Here is a 25,025-nt window from a genome sequence, read left to right as displayed (position 1 = left end):
GAGATTACTTGAACAAAATGATCTACTCCATGTTAACCAGTATGGATTCCAAAAACATCGACTATGTGACATACTGTAAGTTTTGCATAAAGGCAGTCAGATAAGACAGGTAGATGCAGTAATTGTCGAGTTCTGAAAAGCATTTCACTCGGAACCATATCTATGATTATTATCAAATGTACAATCATACAGCATAAAATATGAAATTTGTGACCGGACTAAGGATTTATTAGTAGGGAGCACACAATATGGTATCTTGGACGGATAGTCATTGACAGACGTAGAAGTAACTTCAGGTGTGCCCCAGGACAGTGTGTTGGGGCTCTCGCTGTTCATGTTGTATTAATGAGATTGCACACAATATTAATAGTAACCTCAGAATTTTTGCAGATGATCCATTTATCTATAATGAAGTACTCTCTGAAAGAAGCTACACAAATATTCAGTCCGATCTTGATAAGATTTCAAAGTGGTGCAAAGACGGGCAGCTTGGTTTGACTGTTCAGAAATATAAAATTTTACACTTCACAAAATGAAAAAAGTAATATCCTATGGCTACAATATCAATGAGTCATTGTTGGAATCAGTCAATTTGCACAAATACCTGGGTGTAACGTTTCAAAGGGATATGAAATGGAAATATCCCACAGGCTCAGTCGTGGCTAAAGCAGGTGGTAGACTTCGGATTATTGGTAGAATATTGGGGAAATAGAATCAGGCAGCAAAGGAGATTGCTTAAAAATCACTTGTGCGAACCATCCAAGAACGTGGCTGAAATATGTGGGATCTGTGTCAAATAGGGGTAGCATGATATATTCAATGTGTACAGAGAAGTGCAGCACAAATGGTCATAGGTTTGTTTGACCCATAAGTGTGTGTCACAGATATATTGAAGAAACTGAACTGGCAGACTCTTGAAGATAGATTTACACCATCCTGAGAAAGCCTATTGACAAAGTTTCAAGAACCGTTTTTAAATGAGACTAATAAATATACTAGTCGCCTATGTATCATTCCCATAGGGGCAGTAAGGTCAAGATTTGCAAGACTAGATTAATTACAGCTTGCATGAGCATTTAAACAATCATTCTTCCTGTGCCCATACATGAATGGAACGGGAAAAACTGTAATAACTGGTAAAATGGTATGCACCCTATGCCATGCGCTCCACAGTGGTTTGGACATAATACATGTAGATATCACACCATTGTCTATGACCAACATCAATTAACTGCAAACTTCAGCACTCAGTACAAGGGTCACCCCTGCCATTAAGTGTACTTTAAGCCTAGTTCACACAACGACACTAGGTTGCAGGCAACTGCGCTATCGGCCACTGCCTATGAGCGCCGCGTGTTTGCGCAACTCGGTGGTGAAACTAAACACTTTTGACGTGTTCCAACTTTGGCGACATTAGTTTCTTGAGTTTTGAGGTTGTGTGTGTTCGCAGAGTGTAAACAAACTGAAATATGAAGTGGGGAACAGAAAATAATGTTCGCTTTTTGGATATCTATGCTTTGCATAGGTGTTTCTGAGATTTCAGTGATGCTGATTACAAAAACAAGCAACATGTTGCTGCCGCTGAGACCATCATGTGCAATCATAACATAGATGGTTTGACAATGTCTGAGCTGCAGGGCAAAATTTATTAAGTTAGGAGCACTTACACAACTGAATTAAGAAGTGTAATTCTAGCTGTGGCAATGCTCTCATCTACAAGACTAAAATCCCATTGTTCGAGTTGGCCAAATCTTTAAGGAATATTGTTTACAGGAGGGAAGGCTATACTAATTCAAGAAGCTGCATTTTTTATTCAATATTCATCTATTTAAAACGTTGCTACAACGTTGCTACAGTACTCCCCATTCACATATGTTAGAATTTTGAAATATTGCCACTGTACAGATCTATCTTCAAGAGAGTAGTTTGCAAACCATTCTCTTCTTAATGCGGCCTGCTTAGAATAATTATGGTTGCTAATGTTAATAATTATCACTGTTAATGTTAATAATTATTGGTGTTAATGAAATAGTGTCATCACCAACTAAAACCATATCTTATAGCATGCCGAGTGTTCTCGATTGTAATGCACGCAATATATGTAATTTCAGTTCTGGCGACAGCGCTTCATGCATTACAGTACCTTCATTCCTTATCGCACAATTAACTCTATTTATAAGAAACATGAACAGTTCTGGTGACATTCTAAGATAATTAAAAGAACTTCTTCGATCTTCCGTTATAAATTATTTCAGCAAGGATGCTGAGCAACCGAGCTGACATCTTTTCTTCATCCAGTCATGAATCGAAACAGGTTTCTTATTTTTTTCTTATGCAGCTATTCCATGCAACAAGCTTTAACTCCATCACAACTTGTGCGATGTGCAGCTGCCAAAACTTTCATTTCAGACACGACTCAGGGACCCATAAAACGACAAAACTGAAGTGTATACTGGTGTCGCCAAGTCTATAGTCATATATGAAACCACTTGCTTGCAACACATTCTACGCAATGAATGACGCAACCCAATGTTGTCGTGTAAACTAGGCTGTAAGTAACTGGGCTTGAGTGTGATAGCAATTTCCCCCTCTCGAAAGTTTGGCAGGAGTAAAAATGTGAATATGAAGCAATGGTTGTGATAACATATCTGCAGTGTGGCACATAAAATCTTGGTAAACTTAGGTTCACTTGTTTGTGGCATATTATGATGGAGCACACTTGCATTAAGTATACAAACTGTTGAATTTTGAAAATAATGCAGAAAATGGGACTGATTGGTCATCAATGTTCAATTATAGCTGTAATAGCTGAAAGCACTGCACGTAACTATAATTAAATTTCCTTGCCCAATGTGTAGAAAGATGGAAGAAGCCACATACCTGATGACAGTGGGCACATATGTGACTCGATCAGCCTCTCCATTTCTTCACAATGACGACACCCTGGGAAATATATTGAAGCAAAGGTTACTATGATGCTCTTTTTTTCAGCAAATTAATTGGAAAATTAAAATGGATAATTATTTCAAAACCTTTCATGCACATTGCCTCATAACTATTGTATATGTTTAGGTATGGCCTGTGAGCAAAGGTCTTAATGTATTTGGTACACAAAAAATGCATAGGATGTTTAAACTTATATAAAAATTTGCCAGGAAACACATGCATCCTTTCAGTACATAGTACCTGAAGTGAGTGGTCTCTTGTGAACTGTTACGTGAAGTCACAGTTCAGTACCACGAGCCATTCACAAAATGTAAAAGGGTTGTGTAATGGTAATGACATATCTACATCAGCAGCCACATGAAATTAAAGCACTCTTGTACATCCTTCTTTAATAACCACCCCTGCATGGATACAGAGGAATGTTCGATACGAGTCATTGGCTTTGACCAGTGTCATGCGAAACATATGACCAACACTGTAAATATATTGACTATGTGATACTGGCGATTTTTTCGAACAGGCTAAGCTACAGATCACTCTGTAACAACTAAACTGTCACCTTCCAGCCTACTCTAGACCGCAAACAAAGCTATAGGCTAATTAATGTGTCATCACAATCAAACTTTTGTCCCTAACATTTGTTGTCTTGTTGAACTAACAACAAAACTGCGAGTATCTGCACCAAAAGATGGCATGATGGTAGCCATTAACATTGTGTCACTGGAGGATACCAATGATTTGTACTGAATGTTCCTCTCAATCCCTTGCTCCATATTTCAAAATCCTACAGTTTCTTCTGAATTGATTCAGTCTTCAGGCTATAGATTGGTTTGATGCAGCTTTCTCTACTGCTCTAAATAATATGATCCACGATAAACAACAACATGATCATTTCTCAATTGTCTTTTTCTGTTATACACAAACTTTAATTTCAACTTTATACACCTATAGTCTACTCAGTAAGATCTATTTTTTAAGCATCAATAACATTATGAATACAGCATGACTGTAGTTCCTATGTTGTATCACATCCCAACTGTAATGCTCTGGTAGATTTACTAACATTTGCTTCTAGATGTTAAGGACGTTACAATTCATTATCTGGAGGGGGGAAAAAAAATCTGCAATTGTAAATGATGGAGTAAGTGCTGTATTGAGGAAGCAGGAGATTGTAACTACAACTACATTCAGACTGTGAGAAAACGAATCCCTTACAAGATACTGTATGGATAATGAGCATATAAACTGCTCAAACTTGAGTGCAAACTGCCACCAACAGTGTTTGGCTAGAAGTAATTTTTTGAACATGCAGTACAAAGGAAAACTGTGTATGTTCAAAAATGAAGGGTATTATGTAGTAGCTAGTACAGGATGGCAGGGACTATGGGCAGAATACACAACCGTCAAAAAATATTAATTCTCTCTCTGGTAAGTTCTTTCATTCACAGTAGTTTCTCATGCTGCTGTTAAAAGATTATTTCGTTAATTGGTCACTAAAGACAAGAACTCTTTGTAGCTTGCGAAATGTGGAGCTACTGAACGTTTACTACTTTTTAACAGCAATGGAAAAGTTGCCAAACAATGTCATATGTGCTCCTTCATCAGTCTTCATATGAAAGTTTTTTGCGGTTTAGGGAACATTCAATTTTCATTCAAAATCACACTAATTCCAGCACCAAGTAATGACAACATCTTTGTCATTCAAACAGAACATAAAACCAATTTTTGTGAGCAAACGCTACAGTGTTCGATTGCTGTTGACATCTCACACACGTGGCAGTCGTAGCAAAATAAACAAACAGATTATGATTCCAAACATGAGAATTTTCAAGCAATACGTTGACAAAATAGAAAAATTCGAAAGAATGTGGCGGAAAAGAATGGAAGCCAAATATGTGAAATGAACCACGAATTTCACGTATTTGACTGAAAAACGCATATTTAAACAAAACATAATAGTTCACAGAGAGTTCTGCCGTTTATTTTCGTAAATCCCAATTTGTTGTTACTGCTGAAGTATTTTTGCGTAGCGAAAAACACTAACCTGTAAAGAGATTATTATCCAATTACAGGAGACCAACACATAACAGCACTAAAAAACGTGTATTAACTAATGCAACATCAATATAACTGTTTCTACAGATAATTATTAGCTAGTCTTTCGGTTTAATGTTCTCTACACTTCGCGCGTCTATAACGCTTTCTGTCAACGTAACATTACTGTTGCTGTTATCTTACTGTATTTACCCGTGAACTGACAGCAAGTCACTCACCTGTACTGTAAACTAATGGTTGTCATAACAAACTGTTACAAATGAGTTAAAACGTACCTTAACTTTAAACTCATACAAATTTCCAACCCAGCTATGTCTTATCGGCAAACACAACACCACAAATTATTTAATATATCTTTTAGAAAGCACTACCGTTCTACACTATGGCATTTGTTTCAACCATTTTACACGGACGTGACGTTGTGTACGTTCAAAGACATAGGCGGGAATTATAAGCATCATTCAGCCGGCCCCACGCGCGTCTCCGCATGCGCATAGATCCGTAGCACAGAAGACAATTTCATTCAAATCTGCGTTTCTGCAAGCACCGAACAGATTCTCACTTTAATACAACACTGTAGTATTGTTTGATATTTGTCTTCTACGTAGTTATGAACAATTAATAAGATACTGGAAAAACCTAGGCGTACTGCTCACAGTACTGTCTTTTTGTAGACGGGTATGAATTAAGTCCAAGAAAGATAATGAATATATAAGTCATTTACCACGTTTTATGTTCTTCAGACATCTGAATGATGCAACCAAGGAAAATTTAATATGTCGAACATGTTTCTAACAGCCACAAAGGCTCTTATCAGTCAAATACTTGCTCGAAAATGCGTACACGGACGTTTTACAACATTTTTACAAGGGCGTCGAATAATATACCGCGCATGAGATCTGTAGAAGCGCTAAATGTGAAACGCCGTAGTTAAAAATAAAAATATTTAAGCGTTCTTCTGTATATAATTACTGCTTATAGGACATTCTACTCTCATTTACTCGTTTCGAGGAAATGACTTTTTAGTGAATGTTGGACGAATGGGTGAAGCACAAGAGCCAAAATCTTCTATGTTCCCGGTAACAAAATCTCTAAGATAAACTTGACGATCAATCCAGTTTATTATCATCTTTGTATACTATGATAAAGGATTTGTCATAGATAATAGTATATGAAACAATTTTACAATTATAAGTTAGTTGGTAAAAAATTATCATGAATTATATGAAGCCACAGACGTAACAAGTCAGACTGTAAATAGGTGTAGTAAAAAAAGTGTTTTATGTGCTACAGATATAATTACTTTTAATGTAAATACACTAGTTCACTACAATGAAGAAAAAACGTTTTTCTGCTTATACTGCTGATGATCCATGTATTATTCAGTACTGGAAAATTGTTACTAATGAACAATTTTTAATTCTTTTTTAAATATATGGAATTCTGAAATGATTATTTCCAACGGTGATGCACTTAGAGGATTCGTGGCTAATATGGTGCAGAGTTGATACATGGCTTTTCTTTATATTTCTGTACGAAAACTGTCGTTTCTTGTTTCATAGTTTGGACTTGACTGTTTAACACTGGGAATACCTGATGTACCTTCAGTAATATACACTTTCATGAATGTAACTGTTAGGTTATTAGTTTAATGTCCTCGAAAATATATTTATATGGTTCTCTGTATATGACTCCTTCGATTATTTTTATTGCTCTCACTTCTAGTGCTCATGAGAGTTCAGCTAGACGGTATCCCCCTAATACTGTGCCATATCTTAATATGCTTTTTATGAGTCCAGTGTAGGCGCATAACACTGTTTCAGCACTACTGGAATTTTGAAGCATTGTTAAACATGATAATACTGATTTAATCTTTTGTTTATCATTTTGATACATTTTTCTACTTTAAATGAACCTCCAGCCATACTTCTAAACATGTATTAATAGGTATTTGTAATATCTTACACTACCATAGCTATAATATTCGGCTGATTCCTACTATGTTCGTAATGCGATATATGAGACTGATGTGTCAATGACTAAACTTTCTATGTTGTATCTCAAACCTTCAATATCCGTTAGCCAGATAGTATTTTTTTCCATCTCTGAGCATTTTTATGCAGTTGATGCCATCCTAGGGAGATTACATTTGTTGTACAAATATTGACATACTAATAATAATACAAGGCACATAAATAGACACTGGAGAACAATTTCTTAAATGCAAGATACATAGAAAATAATATATAGAAGTATCAAATAAACTATTCACATACTAAGGTAAATGCGAAATAGTTTACAGTTAGAAATAATTTAGTATATCAGTCATCCTTACAGTTTGAAATTCTGAAATATTGTAGAAAGTCTAATATTTAAACTATTTTTCAGGTTTTGTTTTAAAGTCATTAAATAAGGCATCATGTGCCTGTAAAAGTAAAGTATTAGATAATTTTATGCCAAGGTATTCATAACTAGACTGTGTTTTCTTTGATCTAGCTGTGGGCATACCTATTTGTTTCATTGGATTAGTTATATGTTGGTGTACAGCTTCCCTCAAGATGTTGTTATTTAAGTTTTCTTTATGATGGGACAGCCAATACTTTAAAATCTTTAAAAAGTGGCCTAAAAGGGAACAAAGGGTGTCGTTGCGAAAAACCTGTGCAGTAAGCAGTCAGTTTTCATCTGACTGGGAATTAATTACATGTGGTGTTCCTCAAGGTTCTGTCTTGGGTCCATTGCCTTTACTTGTGTCCATTAATGACCTCTCAATCTGTCACATTGCCAGATGCTAAGTTTGTTTTGTTTGCAGATGATACAAACATTGCAATAAGTAGCAAGTCAAGAACAAATTTAGAAACAGCTGCTAATCAAATTTTCACTGACATTAATAAGTAGTTTAAAGCTAATTCACTGTCATTGAATGTTGAGAAGACACTCTATACAGTTCAGAACCTGTGAGCGATTTCCTTCCAGCATGAGTATAACTCAGATCGAAGAGGTTGACAGTGTTAAATTTCTGGGGTTACAGCTCGATAATAAATTCAGTTGGGAAGGGCATACCACAGAATTGGTTAAGTGCCTAAACAAGTCTGTATTTGCGTTGAGAATAATGTCAGATGTAGGAGATATAAATATAGATAGATTGATTGATTGTTATTGTTGTAGAGACCTCAGAGATCATCTGAGGCATTACAAAAGTCAATATTACACAGTATAAATGTTACACAAATAACTACAAAAAACAAGAAAAATATTACACAATATAAATATTACACAAATAATTATGGTACCTACACACAAACTTGCATACTTTTCTTACTTTCATTATATTACATCATATGGGATCATACTCTGGGGCAACTCATCAAACCGAGCAAAAGTTTTTAGGGTGCAAAAGCATGTGATAAGAATCATTTGTGGTGTAAATTCAAGAACATCTTGTAGAAACCTGTTCAAGGAGCTTTGTATTCTAACCACTGTTTCCCAGTATATTTATTTCTTAATGAAATTTGTTGCAAGTAATATATCTCTATTTCCAACCAATAGCTCAATACATTGTATCAATACTAGGAATAAGAACAATCTACATAAAGACCTAAAATCACCTTACCTTGGTCCAAAAAGGGGTCGAATATTCAGGAACACACATTTTCAATAAATTAAACCATTAAAAACCTGGTTTAAGATAAAGCACAGTTTAAACAGAGTTCAAAAGACTATTTGATAGGCAACTCCTTCTACTCCATAGATCAATATGTTAACAGAGACTGTTAAGCCAGCTTAAGTACAAATATTAGTTGGATTTCAGTTTTGACAAAACTTGGTCACAACAGCTAAGATTAGATATTTTATGTATGATAAATTTATTAATAGTGCATAATAGTGTTTCATTCTGCCAGTGTGTTAATTCTGTAAATATTAGCTGTTCCATTTTACTGCATTGTATTAACATATTTCGATTATCTCATGACAAATGATCAGGGTAGTGAGTATTATATTCAAATGTTTTATGTTATACTTTCTTACACGTTACACACCCCTGAGAATCATCTCATATTTTGGGTCTATGGAACAAAAACTGAATCTAATCTAATCTCACTCCAGAAATAGTACTGATAGTGTTTTGTTTTTTACCAGATGAATATTTTTTTGGTTCCTGCAGAATTATCTCACAAAAGGCTACCATATTACTAGTGGCAGTGAAAGAAGTTATAGTAGAGTTAAGTAACAGAGGTGTTATTACACATATCTGTATTTACTCAGTAAAAAGGTAACATGAGAGAGCTTTCTACATATGTGATCTGTGTGCTTGTCACAGGTAAATCTGTAATCAGGGTCTATGCCAAGTAGCTTAACAGTTGAGCATTCAGTTTCACTGCTTGATAAACTAAAAATGACGTTCACTGTCTTTTCATAGTTGATGGATAGGTTGGAAGGTAGGAGACGAGATACTGGCAGAAGTAAAGCTGTGAGGACCGGACGTGAGTCGTGCTTCGGTAGCTCAGATGGTAGAGCACTTGCCCGCGAAAGGCAAAGGTCCCGAGTTCGAGTCTCGGTCGGGCACACAGTTTTAATCTGCCAGGAAGTTTCATATCAGCGTACACTCCGCTGCAGAGTGATAATCTCATTCTAGAAACATGCCCCAGGCTATGACTAAGCCATGTCTCTGCAGTATCCTTTTTTTCTGGAGTGCTAGTTCTGCAAGGTTCGCAGAAGAGCTTCTGTAAAGTTTGGAAGGTAGGAGATGAGATACTGGCAGAAGTAAAGCTGTGAGGACTGGGCGTGAGTCATGCTTCGGTAGCTCAGATGGTAGAGCACTTGCGCGCGAAAGGCAAAGGTCCCGAGTTCGAGTCTTCGTCGGGCACACAGTTAAAATACTCTTTGTTTTCCAGTTTCAATCTGTTTATGTCATTCCCAGAGCTAATATATGTTGTGTCATCAGCATAAAGTACAGATTGACAGGGCATGTTACTGGGAAGATCATTCACAAATATTATAACATTAAAGGCCCAAGCACGGAACACTGAGGAATGTCTCGAATTATATCTAAGTATTGGGACGTTTGGTTGTTGTAAAAAGGACTGTTTATTTTCTGCCACTGAGATAGGAGCTTATGAGGGAGAGTCTCTGACTGCATAACACCAAAGTTTTTTCTGTAGTATTGTATGGTTCACTGGATCAATGCCTTGCGTAAGTCTACTTGAATGGCTTCGGTATATAACTTCGGTTCAAATGAGGTTTTTATAAAAGAAATGATGTCTTCAACTGCTTTCGCTGTTGATAATTTGGACCTAAAATCATAGTGAGATTTAGTCAGAATATTGTTTTCAGATAAATGCCTGCAAATATCATGTTCTACATGGTACTCTATTATTTTGGAGAAAATAACTACCAATGAAACTGGATGATGATTATTTGCGCATAACTTGTTACCCTTTTTATGAGTAAGGTCCACAACTGTTCTTTTTAGACACTCTGGCAAATGGCCACTAACATACATTCAGTCCATTTTCTACAAAAAGGGTTTTATATGAGATCTACTATTTTTTAAATCACAAAATTTGATAAGCCATAAATATCCTCAGATTTTGAATTGCCTGTTTTTTTTTATTTAACCAGACAACATACTTACACTTGTGCCCACTTGAAAGATAGCACAGAGTTTGCACAGTTTTGAAGAAACTGATTGCTAGAAATGAGGTCTAGATTTTATTGGCAATGTGGTGGCCAGAAGTTGGGGCAGTAGTGGGATTTTCTGCCTTGACAAAAAATTGATTAAATTCGTCTGCTGTCTTACTGATGGCACTTGTGGTTTCTTTACAATTTGTGTCTGTAACCAACTCTGTTTTTATAATCCTACATGCTGCCTTACATTATTATTTGAGCATTCAATGTAATGTTCATTTGCACTACATTTGGCTATTCTAATTTGTGATCTATTATGTGCTTCGAGGTTGTTATAGGTGGCTTTGTCCACGTTACCACTTTTTACCCTTTTTTAGCAAGTAATTACCAATAGCCGTAGTTTCTCTAAGTCAGGCACTAACCATTTGTTTTGTGTCTGGTGCCTGGGACTTCTGAATTTGTTACTATATTGTTTTTTTATCTTTTGGCAACAGATATTAAAACTTTGAAATATTATGTTCTTGACTCTGTTGAAGGCTTCCTCTCCACTGTTGGAAGACAGTAAGACAGCATTCCAGTCTACTAGTTTTAGTTCCTCCCTTTAGGTGTTAATATTCTTATCAGCTAATAATGTAACATCCCAGTGCTGAATTCGTTCTTGGTCTCCATTTAATTTCTTAGTAAAAAGTTTCACCCATATACCTTTATGGTCTGATAGGTGATCAACATTAAACAATACTAGTTCAAATTCACTTTTATGTACATTTGTTGTGAAGTTATCAAGGCAGGACTGAAGTGTTGTAGGACTTTCATTTGTAGAGAAAAGATTGTATGATCTTAACATATTTGTTAAGTTAATATTTTTAGCTGCATTTTTCTAACATCGGTGATTAAGTCTCCAAAAATTAGTATATTGTATATATAAACAGTTACTGATGGTAGAAGCATAACATTTGTTTCAAAAACACTTATAATACATAAGTCATTAATATCCAGAACAGTATATTCCAGGTTTAAACCGTCACTTGTATGTATGGAGGAATCCCCATGGCCTCCATTGGGTCTATATAAACTTTTAATTAGAATCAAATCTAGTGAAACATACAGTTCTATACACATCAGATGAATTCACAATTGGGACTAATGACTACTATCAGCTGTAGAATGGAATGCCAACAATGAAAATTTGTGCAAGACTGGGACTCAAACCCGGATTTCCCAATTATCATGAGCCTTACGATCTGGCTATCTGTGTGTGAGTCATGGCCAGACCCAAATGTCCATACGTCGTCATTCCACTCTACAGCTGATGGTACTCACTATTCCCAATTGCGAATTTATCTGATGTCTTTAGTAATGGCTGTGGTCGCCGCAGTGCATCGTCATTAGAATAACACCGGCACTTCAGTATTATATGTATAGTTTTATGTCTTCTTTTAGCCATTGTTCATTTCAGCATAATATCAGTCTTCTATTATCTTTCAAATTATATTTTAGGGACTTGATATTTATAAGTGTAAAATAAAAGAGAGCATATATTACAAGGAGAAGGATTTAGTTTGTTATGGGGCAATTTGGAGGAACACAGAATTGTTTGTCTCGCACTAGATCCGAAGTTAGTTTGCATTTGGACTTCCTTGGCGCAGCCAATAAAAAATCTTTGCTTCTCTGTGGCATGTTTTTGGGTCTGCTTGAGATGCAGATGGCAGTGTGCTTTACATGACCTTCCAGAGACTGATGTGAACACACTGTTTTGAAACACTTCGTGCCACTTCAGCAGGAGATGATTTAGATTTTGTACTTGCTGTGGCTACTTCTTCTTATCTGCATGTAGTAGTGGTGTCTTCTTGGAGAGCTCAGCCTGTATTTTCACATCTGCACTTTCCGTTGGTTTTGCAGCAACTGTTGAGGCTCCCATCTCGTTTGATTATGGTTCTACTTATTGGCAAGAATGTAATTATGGGAAGGGGTCAAGTATTTGATAGTACACCAACTGTTTCTTAGCATCTTCAATAAATTTGTTCAGAGTTTAACTTTCCCTAACTTTGCCATGTAAAATCCATGTCTTGAAAAATCTTTTTGTTGAAGAAACCTGTTTACGTCAATTACTTTGATGCGCTTTGTCACTGCAGCTCTTTTCATTAAATATTTGTTCATCTCAAATATCTTGAGGTTTTCTCCACAGTTATCAGATCTATAAGGAAGGTATTGTGTGGAGTATTAATACAGTCAGCACAGTTTTGAAATAGCTTCATTCAGTGGGGCCACACTCAGTCGTACGCCACTCCTTAAATCCTATGGGAATATAATTTACTGAGCAGTAAATTATGTTCAATGACATCAGATGCCTTAGTTAGAAGCAAAAACAAACAATAGTTTAATGTGTTATTATATATGAAATTTATCACCATTAAAAATACATACAGGGCGGTCCATTGATCGTGACCGGGCCAAATATCTCATGAAATAAGCGTCAAACGAAAAAACTACAAAGAATGAAACTTGTCTAGCTTGAGGGGGGAAAGCAGATGGTGCTATGGTTGGCCCACTGGATAGCGCTGCCATAGGTCAAACGGATATCAACTGCATTTTTTAAAATAGGAACCCCCATTTTTTATTACATATTCGTGTAGTACGTAAAGAAATATGAATGTTTTAGCTGGACCATTATTTTCGCTTTGTGATAGATGGCGCTGTAATAGTCACAAACATATAAGTATGTGGTATCACGTAACATTCCGCCAGTGCAGACGGTATTTGCTTCATGATACATTACCCGTGTTAAAATGGACCCTTTACCAACTGCAGAAAAGGTCGATATCATGTTGATGTATGGCTATTGTGATCAAAATGCCCAACGAGCATGTGCTATGTATGCTGCTCAGTATCCTGGATGACATCATTCAAGTGTCTGGACCGTTCGCCAGATAGTTACGTTATTTAAGGAAACAGAAAGTGTTCAGCCACATGTGAAACGTCAACCATGACCTGCAAGAAATGATGATGCCCAAGTAGGTGTTTTAGCTGCTGTCGCAGTTAATCTGCACATCAGTAGCAGACAAATTGCGCAGATTTGGGAATCTCAAAAACGTCAGTGTTTAGAATGCCACGTCATCATCGATTGCACCCGTACCATATTTCTGTGCACCAGGAATTGCATGGCGACGACTTTGAACGTCATGGACAGTTCTGCCACTGGGCACAAGAAAAATTATGGGACAATGACAGATTTTTTGCATGCGTTCTATTTAGCAACAAAGCATCATTCACCAACAGCGGTAACATAAACCGGCATAATATGCACTACTGGACGACAGAAAATCCACGATGGCTGTGACAAATGGAACATCAGCGACCTTGGCGGGTTAATGTATGATGCGGCATTATGGGAGGAAGGATAATTGGCCCCCATTTTATCGATGGCAATCTAAATGGCACAATGTATGCTGATATCCTACGTAATGTTCTACCGATGCTACTACATGATGTTTCACTGCATGACAGAATGGCTATGTACTTCCAACATGATGGATGTCTGGCACATAGTTCGCGTACAGTTGAAGCGGTATTGAATAGCATATTTCATGACAGGTGGATTGGTCATCGAAGCACCATACCATGGCCCGCACGTTCACCAGATCTGACCTCCCCGGATTTCTTTCTGTGGGGACAGTTGAAAGATATTTGCTATCGTGATCCACCGACAATGCCTGACAACACGCGTCAGCGCACTGTCAATGCATGTGCGAACATTACGGAAAGCGAACTACTCGCTGTTGAGAAGAATGTCATATTGCCAAATGCATTGAGGTTGACGGACATCATTTTGAGCATTTATTGCATTAATATGGTATTTACATGTGATCACGCTGTAACAGCATGAGTTCTCAGAAACGATACGTTCACAAAGGTACATGTATCACATTGGAACAACCAAAATAAAATGTTCAAATGTACCTACGTTGTGTATTTTAATTTAAAAAATCTACTTGTTACCAACTGTTCGTCTAAAATTGTGAGCCATATGTTTGTGACTATTACAACGCCATCTATCACAAAACAAAAAAAGTGGTCCAACTAAAACATTCATATTTCTTTACGTACTACACAAATATGTAATAAAAATGGAGGTTCCTATTTAAAAAAACACAGTTGATATCCTTTTGACCTGTGGCAGTGCCATCTAGCAGTCCAACCATAGCGCCATCTGGTTTCTCCCTTCAAGCTAGACAATTTTCATTCTTTGTAGTTTTATCGTTTGACACTTATTTCGTGAGATATTTGGCCCTGTCACAATCAATGGACCACCCTGTATATACATATCCACACACAGCTCTGATAATTAACCTGTTTATCCTAAAATGAGTTTGTACATTAACAATATTTACTTTTTATTAAGAAAATATTACATCTTGCATACATTATACTTGCTAATACACTACTGGCCATTAAAATTGCTACACCACGAAGATGACATGCTACAGACACGAAATTTAACTGACAGGAAGAAGATGCTGTAATATGCAAATGATTAGATTTTCAGAGCATTCACACAAGGTTGGCACCGGTGGTGACACCTACAATGTGCTGACATGAAGAAAGTTTCCAACCGATTTCTCATACACAAACAGCAGTTGACCAGCGTTGCCTGGTGAAACGTTGTTGTGATGCCTCGTGTAAGAAGGAGAAATGCGTACCATCACGTTTCCGACTTTGATAAAGGTAGCCTATCGCCATTGCGGTTGTCTATCAAGACATTGCTGCTCGCATTGGTCGAGACCCAATGACTGTTAGCAGAATATGGAATTGGTGAGTTCAGGAGTATAATAGAGAATACCTTGCTGGATCCCAACAGCCTCGTATCACTAGTAGTCGAGATGACAGGCCTCTTATCCACATGGCTGTAATGGATCGTGCAGCCACACCTCAATCCCTGAGTCAACAGATGGGAACGTTTGCAAGACCACAACCATCTGCACGAACAGTTCGAAAACGTTTGCAGCAGTATGGACTATTAGCTTGGAGACCATGGCTGCGGTTACCCTTGATGCTGCATCACAGACAGGAGCGCCTGCGATAGTGTACTCAGCGACGAACCTGGGTACATGAATGGCAAAACATCATTTTTTCGGATGAATCCAAGGTCTCTTTACAGCATCATGATGGTCACATCCGTGTTTGGCAACATCGTGGTGAACGCACATTGGAAGCGTGTATTCGTCATCGCTATACTGGTGTATCACCCGGCATGATGGTATGGGGTGCCATTGGTTACACGTCTCGGTCTCCTCTTGTTCGCATTGACGGCACTTTGAACAGTGGACGTTACATTTCAGATGTGTTATGACCCGTGGCTCTACCCTTCATTCGATCCCTGCGAAACCCTACATTTCAGCAGGATAATGCATGACCACATGTTTCAGGTTCTGTACGAGCATTTCTGGATACAGAAAATGTTCGACTGATGCCCTGGCCACCACATTCTCCAGATCTCTCACCAATTGAAAAGTCTGGTCAATGGTGGCCAAGCAACTGGCTCATCACAGTACGCCAGTCACTACTCTTGATGAACTGTGGTATCGTATTGAAGCTGCATGGGCAGCTGTACCTGTACACGCCATCTAAGCTCTGTTTGACTCAATGCCCAGGTGTATCAAGGCCATTATTACGTCCAGAGGTGGTTGTTCCGGGTACTGATTTCTCAGGATCTATGCACCCAAACTGCGTGAAAATGTAATCACGTCAGTTCTAGTACAATATATTTGTCCACTGAATACCCATTTATCATCTGAATTTCTTCTTGGTGTAGCAATTTTAATGGCCAGTAGTGTATCTTTAAAAAACCAGACAACAGAAATATGGGTCTGTAATTAATAATGTCAGACTGGTTACCGCCCTTGTGAGTGGTTTGACAATTTTATTTTTGTGGGAAGATTCCTGTACTAAATGTTACATTAATGATATTTGCAAGTTTCCTTCACTGTGTCTAGAATCATGTCAATGTCAAACAACATTTGCTTTTTCATTAATTTACAACATTTATATCTCTAATTACCTATTTGACCTGCCAGGTTAGCCAAGAGCACTAATGCGCTGTTTCCTGGACATAGTTAGGCATGTCAGCCCCGGATTGAATCCACCTAGTGGATTAATGACGAGGGCCGGTGTGCCAGCCAGCCTGGTTTTCAGGCGGTTTTCCACATCCCACTAGGTGAATACCAGGCTGGTCCCCATATCCAGCCTCAGTTACACGATTCACAGACATCTGACATCTAACAGTGGGGTTACACTAATTCTGTCCGGGGGAGGGGGGGGGGGGGGGAGGTACAGGGTGGCGGCAAGAAGGGCATCCGGCCATCCCTTACCATTAACCTTGCCAGATTCGTTGCTAACCATGCCGACCCTGCAAAACTGCAGGATAAAGGCATTACGGAAAGAAATAACATCTCTAGTTACTTATTTATCCAAAAACCTGTCCATATTTTTTGATATATCATGTATTTCTAAATATGTGTGCACCAACATGAATGTGCATACAGACGCATGCATGAACACATGCAGGCACGCACACACACACACACACACACACACACACACACACACACACACTAGCCTACTCTGGCATGAAGTACAGAATGTTTAACAGTAATATTATATTGCGATAAATAAACAATTTTTTGCTTTATCTACATAAGAGCTTGTACTGCTTGCAGTAGTAGAATTTGCACTTTCTTGTTTCAAACCTCTTGTACGTCACATGTTTTAAACATTATGCTGCTGAATAAAGGCAGTGTTACATGCTCTTAGAATTTTACTAAAAAATGAAATAATTTTTATCTTGTATGGAATACTTTGTAAATTTGTATTGCACTATTTGTAGCCGATGATCCAAAAAGCTGATTTGCTTACTGACTAGAAAGTGAACTTTTCTTTTTGCCATGTATCATTCATAGATACAGAAGATATTATTAATGTCTTTTAAGTTCTTTTTAACATACTTGCAAGTTTCTAGTACATAGTTATAAGGAAGTAGAAGGACTGATGACTTTTGGATAAGAGGTATGCAAGAATCTGTTTGTCAATGATGCATTGAGTTACAAAAATGACTGAAATAGGTGGTATGTTATCCCATAATATAATTTGATACTGAAGGAAATTGTGGAATTCAATAAGTAAGGCAATTTGGATTTTGTTTATTTTGCTCACATGTGTGTGCCATTTGAAATTATTTAGAATCAAAATACATAAACATTTTATTTCCAGAGAGGATGTTATTCTGGTGGAGTTAAAAGTACCACAGATGTTGCACGCATCACCTTTTAATCAGAAATTTGGGAATGTTGTTTCTTTAGTGTTTATCAATAGCTTATTCTCTGCAAACTTTTCATTTAATTGGACTGTAGTTTTAGTTACAACTGTTTGTTGTTGATTTGGGATGCTTCCTGTAAGAAGGATGCTCGTGTCATCCGCAAAATGGTATTTTTTTGTGTCTCAGTGTTTAGCTCTAGGTCATTATGTACAATAGGAAGAAGACTGTCTGAGGAATGGATCTCTGAGGAATCCTTTTTTGATATGGCTGTTCTACATTTGGGAAATATGACCTCATACATGTATTTTCTCTTAGTTCACGTTTTGTTTCTAATTTTTCTTCATATTTGTCAAGCATTAGGTGAATCATTTTAATGTAGTGCCTCTAATGCTGTATATGTGAACCTTCTCCAACAATATTTTATTTTTTCGGCAGCCATGCTAGATACAGTGAGAATTTTGTTTTTATTATAAAATTCATTAATATATTATAAATTACTTTTTCTATGGTTTTGCGAAATCCTGATAATGTGGCAAATGGTCTGTAATTTTCTATATTTGATTTATCTTCTTTCATATGAATAGGGACCACTATGGCAATTTTTAGACAATCAAGGAATTTGCTTGTCAGAAAAGGTGAACTGACTATATCTGTAAAGTGTGGCACTCACTGAGGTGATACAATAAGTGATACAATATGTGATGCAACTCAGGATACAGTGCAGAAGCAACCCACATTGGTGGAGTGCATAGCAAAGTAGTTGAAGTGACTTAACTGGTTCACGCTGGATCACCAGCAATATGACACCTATACGTATATCTGTCATATTGCCTGGTGCAACTGTGAGGGACAGGTGCCCCATGCAACTGTATCATATGATACAAATTTTGAATCATCAGATGTACCTCAAGAAATTGTTTTATGTAAATGAAGCAAAGCTACATCCATCTCTCCACTTAGTTTCTCAGTAAAGCTTTTACTATTTGCTTAAAAAATTTAAAACCATGGTTTTTGGATACACATGTTCTCCACTATGTAAACTTTCTCATTTGATTCTAAGGAAACTATTTGGTAAAAATAAATGATTTTTTCACGTATTATAGTCTCATATCACAACTTGATAATGAAGTGGTTTCCTTTTTGCTATTGCCCTTAGTTATTGTGATAATCTGCTAACCACTGGGCTTACTTTGAAAAGTTTGCAGTGAAGAATATAGTTACTGGCCAGTTTACATTTGATGGGTTTTAGGTCATAGATTGCTGCATATGAAATATAACTAATATATTGAAATTGTTTTTAATAGTGAATGATCATAAATATCTCTTTCCATTCACAAGAAACTAATAAGTATATTGGAGGCTGTCCGCTTGGAGATTAGCAGCTATGTGCCATACACAATGCTATTGCTGCCTGCAGATGTCTGTGTAAAAGTGCTTCAGAACTTTCTAGAAAAAAATAAATCAAGGAATACAGTTGTTGCTGCAGTGCCTCATACACACAATCTAATCTATAGTTTGTTGTTAATAAAAAAATTCGAAGAACGAATATTAAAATAAAGAAACTGTGCTCTGAATACGCAAATTGTGCTGTGGTCGATATAAGTAAACTGCAGCATAACCTTCACACCAGACATGGGCACCACCTTAACTATGAAGGGAAAAAGTTTGTGTGCGAATGTGTCAATGAAATAATTAAAGAAAGACTCACACGGAATAAAACAATCTACGAAAGTAGCGGTTTGAGTAATACCTGGAATGTATGTCATTTTTTAGTATAAAAGTCTGTGAATCGGCAGGTAATAAACCTCCTGTACTTGAACTAGGTGCTAAAAGCGACAGTCAAATGAGAGAGTGTTCACAGACAATAAACAATAAAGATAAATCCGTTACTGTGATGCAAACGAACATTCTCTGCATTAGGAACAAAGTATTACAATTAGATCATTTTTGAAGTATTGAAAACGTTGATGTTGTTTGTATCTCAGAACATTGGCTGACAGAAGATCAAGTACAATATTTTGTTCCTCAAGGGTATGCTGTTGGAGACATTATGTGTAGAAGTGAAAGAAAGAATGGAGGTGTCCTAATATTTGTTAAAGATAGTATAATGCTTACTAAAATAGATGTTAGCTCTTACTGTGCAGAACTAGATGGAGAATTTAGCTGTATAAGACTAAACATAGAGAATACTATAATTGTTAGCTTATACAGATCACCAGGAGGAGATGTAAATACATTTTTCGAAAGATTTGAGCTGCTTACGAGGAAAATACTAAAATCTAACATAAAACTAATTATCTGTGGCAATTTCAATATTTAAATGGCCAACAGTGATGAACATGTTACTAGAACATTTTTTAATATCTTAAGATCACTAAATTTACAATGTACAAATTACACACCAACACAGGATAAGGCGTGCTTAGATAATATTATAGTAAATTTTTCTAGAGATATGTATGACGTCAGACTTGCCAGTGGAGCCCTAGCTGATCATGAACCATTGATTTTAACATTCTCCTGTGATCAGTTGCCTAAATCAGACAAATCAGTCAGAATCAAGTCTAATGCCACATGGGTAAGAGGGCAGAAAGTTGAATATATTAATTTATTTATTGACAGAATATCTGATGTTAACTGGGACTTTGTATACAACACACAACCTGGGAAGGGTGCTGGTGAAATGGTGTTTAACAACTTCCTGGAATTACTCATAGAGTTATGGTACTCCTGCTCACCATTAATCAAAAGTAGCCCTAAGCATAAACAGAAAAACAAACAGCTGAAATGGTATACAGATGAGCTAGCTCTCACTAGGGAGGAGATGCTCAGACTGTACAGAATATATAAAAATTCTTGTAAACAAGGACCTGAGCTAGATAATACTTCTTATAGAGCTTATCTAAAATGTAAAAAAATCTACAAAGACAAACTGCCCTTGGCCAAAAAACAAGCATGGGAACATTACATTGAAAGTGCTCCCAACAAATGTAAGGCAGCATGGGATATCATCAACCAATATGATTCACAAACCCATACACAAGATGCAATGCTGGTCCCAGAAGAAGTAAATAATTACTTCCTAACCTCAGTGAGCGAGCTGAAAAACAAAATCAAGCAAAATGGCACCTGTGCACTAGATCATCTTGGTGCTGTGCCCCATAGGATGTATACTTTCCACTGGAATGTTGTCACCTCAGAGGATATTGTAAAAGCTGTGGCAAGGTTCACCAACTCCAAAAGTATGGTCTGTTATTGGTTTTCTAACTATGTAATGAAAAAAATAATACACCTTATCTGTCAACCTCTTTCTTTTACTTTTAATATGTGTTTAGAATTGGGAGTTTTCCCAGGTGCACTCAAAACTGCTAAAGTGATACCAGTCTTTAAAAAGGGAGATAAGCATCTGCCCCAAAACTATCGACCAGTTTCTATTGTCCCAATTTTCTCTAAAGTTTTCAAATATGTAATGTACAGTCAACTAAATAACTATTTTGAGAAGTATGATCTCCTCTCCAACAGACAGTTTGCATATTAACATGGTAGAAATACCACTACTGCTGTCACTGAAGTTGTTAACCAGGTGTTAACTGCATTCGAAAATAAGGATCTAGTATCAGTCATACTTTGTGATCTTAGCAAAGCCTTCGACTGCATACCATCTAACACCCTATTTGCAAAACTGGAATTTTATGGCATACACAAACCATCTTTGGATGTAATCTAATCATACTTAAGTAACAGGAGACAGTTTCTATCAATTAAAAATAGAAGCTCCTCACTGAAGGAAGTTCGGAGTGGAGTGCCTCAGGGCTCGGTCCTAGGTCCTTTTCTGTTCATCATTGCAATTAATGACTTACGTTACCATGTTGGAGCAAATTCAATTGTGTGTTATGCATATGATACAACATTGCTCAATACACACCATGACACAACAGAACTGCATCAGGCAACACAGGAAAAACTAGAACTAGTAATGGATTGGTTTTCTTATAATGGACTCCAGTGTAATCCTGATAAAACACAAGAACTAATTCTGGGTTTAACTACAGCTGTTGAAAGCAAATCAATAAAATTGTTAGGATTCCAAAATTAAACTTGGAGGAACACATTAGCCATATCTGCGAGAGAATAGCAAGAGTGTGTTATCTCATCTGGAGACTGACAGATGTAGTCACTGATGAGTATCTAAAGGTGGTATATTTTGGCCTCTTTCAGTCACACATTTCCTACGGCTTATTGTTATGGGGCATTCTTGCTTTGTCAGTGAAATTCTGAAAATTCAAAAAAAAAAAAGGAATCACAATAATGAGCAAAGCTAAGCCCAAGAAACACTGCCGCCCCCTCTTTATCAAGCACATGATATTAACTGTTGTGAATCTATGCATCTACACAGCACTGCTTTATGTCAAAAGCAACTTAGATGAGTTCGAGACCAGAGAGAACATACATCCCCACAACACCAGAGGCAAACTGGACTTCGACATACCAAGACACAGACTCACAAAGACTGCAAACTCACACAAAATAATGAGTTTAAAACTCTTCAATAAACTTCCAGCATCTGCTCGGTCACTGACCAGTAATATTTTCAAACGTAAGGTTTATGACTGGTTACTCAAACACCCATTTTATAAGATAACAGAATATTTTGAAATAATCATTGACATTAGTATATAAGAATATTCCTAAAAGAAAAGGAATTAAATTGTAAAAACTTTACTGTAAAGTTATTGTTAATTGTATATTTAATGTTCAGACCTATTCCGCTGTAAGTGGTCAATGGTGAATAAACTGAATGCTATGGTCTGCTATGAGGAGTGTGGAGCTGTCTCATGTTTCTCATTATTTTAAACTGCTGATACAAGCTGAAGTTCAAAATGAAAAACATACTGAGATGAAAAGACACTGTGAGTCAACAGCTCAAGATACTGACAGGATTTCAGGAATGTTTATCACAGGGAAAAAAAGAGATCTGAAAGCTAAATTCCTTTTACTTCTGAATGAGAAGCTGGACAAAGCTGAGAAGAACAAACTGAGCTTTTCCTTGTCATCATGGGCTTCTTCTATTTCTTCAGACCCATTATTACCAGTACACAGAGTTCACCAACCACTGCTAGATCATTGTTGGTGACTGATCTCACTTCAAATCCAGCGATGTTTCTTCTGAATATATCTCAAGCTGAATCATATAATACTTTGTGAAACTGAACAGTTCCTTAGTTTATTAATTTGTAATTATTATTTACGTATGTACACAATGAATAAAGTATCATACTTAGGTGGCCTTACAAAAAACAAACTTTTCGTGGTGCAATTTTTGACGTCATTCACACATTTTCACCATCTTATGTTATTGTAATGAATAGCTTCTCATCAAGAGAAATAGGAAGTCAAAAATTTTTGTCTTGCTTCTGTACTAGCTGTTACAAATTACTTCACAAAGCAAAAACTGCCTGGGCTCCTTTTATAGAATTCATGGAATTTTTCGTGCTGAGAGACCTCACAAGAAACCGCACCCAAACTGTGTTGTTTTACATCTACAGTATTAGATGAGTACACCCAGTACTTACTTTTGTTTTCCAGTTTTTTGAACTTTAAATAATGATAAGCCACAATAATGTCCTCTTCAGAAGAGTTCATGATTGCAGCTGAAACTGAGCAAAAACATGATGTTTGGCGTCTTTTTGCTTGTCATATGGGGAATCACACAGCATGCCATACCACAAATTGTCTCACCCTAGTGGGAACATAGGTGTATCACCAGGAAGCACCACACTGCATGAACTTCATTGCAACATGTTGTATCACATATCATATTGTCTCTGTAAGAATCTTGCTTAAGAACCACTGCTCGCAGTGTGGCTTCACTTGCCAGAGACTGCAGTTATGTGTGTGTGTGTGTGTGTGTGTGTGTTGCGTTTGCATTTGCATGTGTGTGTGTGTGTGTGTGTGTGTGTGTGCGCGTGTGTCCTCTATTTCTGATGAAGATCTTGCTGTCAGAAAGCTTATTTGTGACAATCTTTTTGTTGTACCTTACATACCTTTCAGTAATAGAAACATGAATATTTACTTTGTTTAACACAAAAATTCAGAAGTTTTCAATTAAGAGTTGCTACATTTTTTCAGACAATGTTACAGCATTTGAATTTTTAAACTGTTACATTCATCTCAGAATAATAAACAAATAGAAATAATATGGCTGACATTTCCAAAATACAGAAAAAACCATATTGCAATAAGGTTGGATTTTGAAACTGAAATAAATTTTTCGATAAAGATTGGATTTTGATGCTAACATATTTCCTGGTTCTATGTATATTGCTAATGGTAATAAGAATTAGGATCCTCTGTATAAATTTTGTAAGTGTGAGTCTTAGCATGTGTTTACATTAATGGAGAATACCTTTGAATAAAAATTATATTTCATGACAATTCTATTATAATTAATTTTTACCATGCAAAAAGGACCATTATTTCATCAAGTTCGTCAATTAATGACAGTACAACATGTGCCCATTATGATTTAGTGCATTTCATATACATTTTCACACAGCTCAGTTGGCAGGGAATCATGGTTTTTCATTAAGAGTCGACCTATTCAGTTACTTTACAGCACACAGTAGTACCAATAACTTCAGTCTTTTCGCAGACAATGTATCTGTAATGAAGTACTGTCTGAAGGAAGCTCCACAACTACTCAGTTAGATGTGTATGAAATTTCAAAGAGGTCCAAAGATTGACAACTTATTTTAAATCCTCAGAACCCATACCAAACAGAACTACCAAGGGATAATGAACATAGACAAGGAAGGGCAGCAGGATTAATCACAGACTTTTTTTTTTAACCCATGGCAGAGCATCAAGAAAAAACTGAAATTTGAGATGCCCAGAGATAAACACAAGCTACGCCATGAAAGCTTTCTAAACAGTTTCCTGAACCATTTTTGTCATACATCTAGGGATATACTAAATTAACCTATGTATTGCTCCTGTAGTAGTTGCAAAGATAAGATTAGACTAATTATAGCACGCACAGAAGCATTTAAGTACTCATGCTAAATGCACTCCATATGTGACTGGAACAGAA

At 36.7% G+C, this 25,025-nt stretch overlaps 1 protein-coding gene across 1 annotated transcript in view; it reads right to left on the bottom strand.

Moving 5' to 3' along the window:
* Nucleotides 1-5,393, bottom strand: part of LOC126262284 (rho guanine nucleotide exchange factor 18) — a 628,397-nt gene extending 623,004 nt beyond the window's left edge. Inside the window, exons 1-2 of the mRNA XM_049958802.1 lie at nt 5,277-5,393; nt 2,881-2,943 (exon numbers count right to left, since the gene is read on the bottom strand). Of these exons, the coding sequence (XP_049814759.1) occupies nt 2,881-2,923 (43 nt within the window). The 5' untranslated portion in view covers nt 2,924-2,943; nt 5,277-5,393. The remainder of the gene's footprint in view (nt 1-2,880; nt 2,944-5,276) is intronic.
* Nucleotides 5,394-25,025: the final 19,632 nt, after the last annotated feature.

This window comes from Schistocerca nitens, chromosome 6 (genome assembly GCF_023898315.1).
Source record: "Schistocerca nitens isolate TAMUIC-IGC-003100 chromosome 6, iqSchNite1.1, whole genome shotgun sequence".
Lineage (NCBI taxonomy): Eukaryota > Metazoa > Arthropoda > Insecta > Orthoptera > Acrididae > Schistocerca > Schistocerca nitens.
The sequence above is the reverse complement of the archived record's forward strand: the minus strand, read 5'-3'. Positions and strand labels throughout refer to the sequence as shown.